The sequence below is a fragment of the Neltuma alba genome, unplaced genomic scaffold, assembly GCF_004799145.2.
Source record: "Neltuma alba isolate B1F8T4 unplaced genomic scaffold, ASM479914v2 tig00012956_pilon, whole genome shotgun sequence".
Taxonomy (NCBI): Eukaryota; Viridiplantae; Streptophyta; class Magnoliopsida; order Fabales; family Fabaceae; genus Neltuma; species Neltuma alba.
The window spans coordinates 20708-27384 of NW_021637316.1; the positions used below are offsets into that span (position 1 = coordinate 20708).

Here is a 6677-nt window from a genome sequence, read left to right on the forward strand (position 1 = left end):
ACATTATAAGAGTCTGGTTTAAGCAGAAGCAGAAAATAAGGGATAAAAAAAATGGATTTTTCATTTTCAGGCAAGAGTAACCTTGACGGGAAGGTACTCTTTCTAAGAGGCTGTTGTGTGAGAAAGTACAGAGTTAAACAGAGAGTGGAAGGATGAAAACCCGTAAAAGGCACGTCATAAAAGGATCGGGAAAATTGAAAGAGGGAAAAAAAAAAAAAGATTGTAGTTGCTTTCTTTACGTTACAAGAACCTACATGTAGTTGCTTTTTTTTTCAGGCAAACAAAAAAAAAGTCCTTTCTTTAGAATACAAAATGACAAAGACAGTAGAAGGAAAAGATTCCGAACTGACATGATAGGGTGTTTTTTGACCAACGGTGCCGTAAGTTATTCGTGTGAAGAAATTAAATTCTGAGTAAAGATACAGAGCTCACTCGTGGATATATAAAAAAAGTACGAGGCAAGATAGGAGAGGAAATTACTGAGGAATGGAAATTAAAGGATTGGGCAGCGTGGACTAAAAAGTTGCGTATAGAAATTAAATTCCGTTTGAAGAAAGGGACGTGGCTGGAAAAATACTATAATTTCTAGGAAAATGGAAAATACTATTACCCTGCGGCTGATCCCTCTCCGGGTGTAGTTGAAGACTTGCAATAGTGGTCGTGAAGTCACATTGCCCATCATTAGCAGTTTATAGTGTCAAATATATGATGATTATGTGATGCATTAGTATAATATAATACAAAGTGGAATGATTAAAATAAATAATCTGTGGGGTCAGAGATAATATTCTAACCTGAACACCAGAACAAAAGACAGATGACAGGGTGTCAGAGATGCATGTGTACTGAGTGTTTGGTTATGTTGATAGGAGAATGAGTGGTCTTTATTCTGCACAGTGGATATGATATGGCGTGGTAGTTGTAATTCATATATCGAAGTGCTCACTCTTATCCCTCCACTTTCTATTGGCAACTTGGCGTGCATCCCATGAAAGTAGGAAACTTCACATTTTAGTTCCACATAGTATAATCTTCTCATAAAACCAGAGAATGCAACTTCTTGATTTGAAAGGAAAAAAAAAAAAGACTCAAGTTTAATCCTCTGTGAAACAACAGTTCTCGACCTGCCCCATTTATAGTCTGCATGAAAATGTTGTTGTGAAAGGGGCAAATAATTAAATGATAGGCTCCTTATTTGTACTTGCACTTGGGGAGAGTATTGAAATAACCTCCTCTGCAATTCAAGATTTGGCAGTTGGTCCTCCTACGCCACAACTCTGACATTTATTTCACTTTTGACTGGTAAAATTTATGGCGGTACCAAAGGCATCCTAACTAATCATTATTCCTAAATCATTAATGGCTGCGTAATTATCTAATATGGTTACTTTAATTATCTGCAAAATCCAACAGTGGACCAAAAAAAAACAGTTGTCATGAGTCATGACAATTAAGAAGGAAAGAGGGAACAAAATGAATTTGTCAAGTGATTAATTATGAATAAGACAGAATTAAGCGGCGACCAGGGATATGGTTACGCGCATTCAAAGGAGGATGGTAAGTGCAGAAAATGCAGAAAGGCAAGAGAGGGGGGAGGGTGGGGACGCAAGAGTAGTTAAGAATTACTCCCTCCGTTCCTTATTATAAGAGACATTTGATGCTTATAGCATATTCCTATATATAGAGACACTTAAAAGTTGTCTCTACTTTTTTGTGTTGATTTCCTATTTTACCCATATTTATTATCTCTAATTCACACTCTCTCTCCCTCCTACTTCTCTTTCTTTTAATAATTTAATTGTTCTCTCTCATGCTCTCTCTCCTTATTAATGAGGGCATTTTTAGAAAAAAAAATTATACTTTTTACACATTAATTGTTCTTAACTAATTTTAACTGTTTTTTTTATCAACGTACTTCGGTTATTTGTCTCTTATAATAAGGAACGGAGGGAGTAATTAAGAACACAACCAGAGGGGTATTTGGCGTACCATGATAGATAATTAAGGTTATTAGGATGGGGGGAGACTGGGAGCATTTGTTTGTTTATAACTTGACTTGCTGTCATTGTCAGGCTTCCTCACTCTATCACATGCTTCTTAAAACAGTGTTCTTTAATTAAGAATGATGCTTTTTGGCCAAACGAAAATGAAGAAGAATGATGATGTGTTCCTCTGTGCTCGGCCTCACGACCCAAATGGAAAAAAGGGGGGGAGGGGGTAATAATAATAAAAATAACAAAGCGTCGGCTTTGTTACATATATATGATCCAAATTAATACTCCTTCTTCTTGGGGACAAACTGCTAACCAGAGCCCTTCGGGTTTTTTTTTTTTTGGTATAAGAAAAGTGGTTATGTCGGCTGGGAGACTTGAATCTAACTTGGATTTTGGGCCATTGATATGGAGATGGGTAGCTACACATGATCTTGAACCCACAAACAAATAGGCCTCCCACCCTCGTCCTCAGTACTTTTTGTCGGGTTAATAACTAGGCCCACTAGTGGCTTTTGCATTAAAAATCTATTGTAAATTTTTTTAGGGTTAATTAATCCGCAAGTCTTTATAGTTTCAATGAATTTTAAATCAGGTCCCTATAGTTTTTTTTCTTTTTATCAGGTCCTTATACTTTTACCTTTTTTTAGTTAGGTCCTTGTATTTATTTTTCTTTTAATTAAGTCCTTATAATTTCACTAAATTTTTAATCAGGTCCATGTAGTTTTAATTTTTATTTATTAATTAAATATAAGCTTAATTAAATAGATTAATACTGAAATATAAAATATTAATAATTAAATTAAATTAATAATTATGTAATAAAAAGTGATAGAATTAATTAATTCAGAAATTTTTTTAGAACAATTAATTTTTTTGCTGAAAAAATTAAAATCATTACAATAATTCAATATCTTTAGAATATTATTGTTTATAAACTAATATTAAATAATATATACTATTTTATGTTTATATAATAGTACTATTAGAATATATAAAATAAAGAATAAAAAATTCAAGGATTTAATTAAAATAAGGTGAACTTATAAGGACTTGATAAAAAGAAAAATAAATACAAGGACCTAATTAAAAACAGGTGAAAGTATAAGGACCTGATAAAAAGAAAAAAAACTACAAGGACCTAATTCAAAATTAGTTGAAACTATAAGGAGTTGTGGATTAATTATCCCATTTTTTTATAACGTTTAAAAAGAAACTAACCCAAAAAGAAAAAAGCAAATGAAAAAATGTTTATGATTCTCTATTCTTATTGTTTTTTTTTTTCATTTTCTTTTAAAAAATTTTGGAATTTGAGACCAGATCCACTCTATTAACCTTACAAATTTCTATATCACTTCTGAAAAGTGAAAAAATATTAGTTATATTTATCAGTATTTTTTCTGAAGTAAATATGAAATCTCACGTTAGATGCTCGCCCGACTTATGATCTTACCAAATAACAAAAAAAACTAGAAATTGATTTTTCCCCAACAAGAGCACCCACGGTATAAATCATCCAAGTAGTAATGTAATTCAGTATTATATGCACGGCAATTGATTTATTTCCACTAGTTATATTCTGTTTAGACTTTAAACTGAACTAACATATTTAATTTTTCATTAATTGTATATTGCACGTTTTCGATTTCTTATTGACTCTAGAGATTTTCGCGTTCTTGTTTTATGTAAAATTTTCCGGGTTTCTCATTTGTGTTTAATTATACTGTAAATCAATGACAAAACACATAGTGCGTCCAGATGGACTTGGTTGCACGACAATTTTGCATGCATAATACTGTCTTCGGTTCTAATTATAAGAGCTAGTTGATTAATTTGAGGAGATTAAAAAAATAAGTTAAGTTAGTTATTTGTAATGAATAGATGTTATTTTTTCTAAAATATCCTTACTAATCAAATGTATTGGCTATAACTATCATTATTAGAAGGAGTTCTTTGAAAAAAAAATGTATAAATATGAGAAATAAAGTGGATTGAGATCTTATATTTAAGATCAAAGTAAAAGTCAAACGAGGTCTTATATTAATGATACGAGGTAGTATTATTATTAATAAATAGTTAATGATTCAAGTAATAATAATGCATCTTGATATTCCTTCCTCGTTGCAGACTTCCCATATTTCATGTAAGAAGCAGGTGAAATTGAGAGGTGCGGGGTGAATAAAATGTGGCATAAAGAAATCATAAGGGAAGAGAAGGTATTTTTCGAATTTTTTTATATTTTTTAATACATCTCTCAAATCCTGTTTTGCTTGCAGAAAAAATAAAATAAAATAAGAGATTAATCAACGAAGCCGTGCTTCCAAAAATATTGAAATTTAGGGGAAAAAATTTAAAAAAAATGATCTGTACGTAACTTTAAAGATCATGAACTTATATGCAATTTAAGTTAAAACATAATATAAGAGTTAGTTGGTGATTCAATTTAGTTACAAATATAAAATTACAATTCACTTTGTCTTTGCCTCCTACGACATTTATTCATTTTTCTTGAAGGAGTCATATGATAAATACACATATTAAAATATTTTCATTTAAAGGCATATAATTGATAAAGATATTTTTTTAAAAAAATTACTTATTTATTATAAATAACTAACTCAACTAATTTTTTTTATATTGACAAATTAGTTATCTATCCCCATATTGAGAACAGGACTACAGGAGGTAGTGTTAACCGATAAAAATTAAATAACAAGAGGAAATTTTATGACTCCCATGTGTAAGACAGATGAAGCGGAACCAACAAAGAAAGAACAGACGCTAGTTCCAGCGAGAGAGAAGAGCTTGCTTAATTTCATGGTTATATTATGGTGATTAAATTAAAGGAGAATAAGGAGGGAGATAGAATAGAATGACTAGAAGCTTCCCAACTGAAACACCATTAAGTACTCTTCATAGTACTGTCTTGTTGGGATAATTTTGCCATTGGCCTCCTTGGCTTGCACGCACACACGTTCGCACACGACATTAAATACATTAAAATTTGCTTCTTATTATTGAGAGAACTTTTCTGAACAGTGAAATGGAAACTGCTAAGGCCAGATGTTATTACAGTTCGCCATTGGCTCAGAACGAACAGGTGTGCTTCATCATCATGTGATTGCGGTTTCAGGGGGAGAAGCCATGAAACTGAAATTCCCTCTCTTCCTCCTTCCTCCTCATCTTCTCTCAGGAATCCGGTGCCTCTCTCTCCAGCAAAGCCAGCAAACTTTTATTCACTATTCCCCAGAATCACACTCAACAGTAAAAACAAAAAAACAGATGATAAATGTACATTAAAGATGAGTTCTACATTAATATCACACTGCATTTATTTGACGTGGTGAACAAGTATTTTTCTAAATATTTATCAAGTACTGAAAGAAAAAAGTTAGATATAGATAAACATAAAATGATATAATTACTATTCTATACAATTAATATATACTCAATTAATGTGTAACTGAACTATTCAATAGAAAGAAACAAATGTTTTTAAAATATAATAGTAGTATAAAGTAATGAGTATGGCCATAGATGCAACGCAGGCAAGCCATATAATTCCAACAAGTTCCTCGATCTCGTCAACTTCCAAGCTTCTCTCAGCAGAGATGCTGTCAAGAGCTATATATAACTGACAGTGCGTACGTGCGTTTCAAACCCAAATTACAAATTTGAGAAAACAAGAGACATCCGAAGTAGCTAGCGGCGCCTCCGACGGATTCCTTGTATCTCTCTCACTACCCTCTCTTCTTTCTGTGATATCTCTGTTATTATTTATCTATACCCTCTCACCCTTCTGTTTTTGTAATTGTACTTGAATTATATTGTCCTTCTTCAGATAGCCAGCAATGTCTACGTCGGATACCACAGAGCAGCCGCCAGATGATCTGGAAGCTCAGTTTTTAAGTCGGATGGCGAAGCTGACAATCAAAGAACCGGAGGTGAACGATATGGACGACGAGCTGTGCAAAACTCCGACGAGGCCAGAAAACCAAATACGCGTTCTCAACTGTCCGCCTGCACCCAGAAAGAAAAGACCAGCTCCTTCATCAACTTCTAAGCGCCTCTACACCGTTCAGTACGTCATCGTGCTTCAGGAGACCATAGACGCTTTCTTCCGAGCTTCTGGCGAGTCATCCAGGGTTGTCAAGAGGCGCAGAATTAATTAAACAGGCTCAAGTTATAGTCTTTCTGGCGGTTCTATGCTTGCTTGTGGACTTTGGTTTTTCGGAGTTGTCGGTCATATGTGATATGTGTATTGCTTGTCCGTGTTGTTTCTTAGTATTTTCGTACTTCTGCTTTGTTGTTTCCCTGTGTCATGACCTCTGTATTGGTGTCAGTAATGAGTTAGCTGGCTATGTTACCGCTTCAATGAGTTTGCTGGGTTATATATTCTTGCTGTCGTCGATTATCTCTTTCCGCAGAAAATAAATAAAGTTGAAAAGACTTCTTTCTTCATTCAAAATGAATAGTTTGCATGCAATTTCATTGAAGAAGCTCGGCCATAATTCCACAGCACAGAGAGAGAGAGAGAGAGAGAGCTGAACATGCGCAATACAAGAGTTCTTGTGGACAAGAATATTCATTGATCAGTTTCGTCTTACCGCGATCTGCAGCTGTACTTTGTCTGTTGTGAAGAGTGAGTAAGGTGTGTAGGTCCCACTAGTCAATGGGACCCACACA

At 33.7% G+C, this 6677-nt stretch overlaps 1 protein-coding gene across 1 annotated transcript; it reads left to right on the top strand.

The window, feature by feature from the left end:
• Positions 1 to 5842: 5842 nt before the first annotated feature.
• On the top strand, positions 5843 to 6163 carry LOC114732920 (cyclin-dependent protein kinase inhibitor SMR1-like). The gene has a single exon (XM_028920298.1). It carries the CDS (start codon positions 5843 to 5845, stop codon positions 6161 to 6163), a length of 321 nt encoding a protein of 106 aa, XP_028776131.1.
• The last annotated feature ends 514 nt before the right edge of the window (positions 6164 to 6677 follow it).

Excerpts from the sequence above, each read along its gene's own strand:
- LOC114732920 (XM_028920298.1), top strand. The coding sequence starts at position 5,843 with ATGTCTACGTCGGATACCACAGAGCAGCCGCCAGATGATCTGGAAGCT.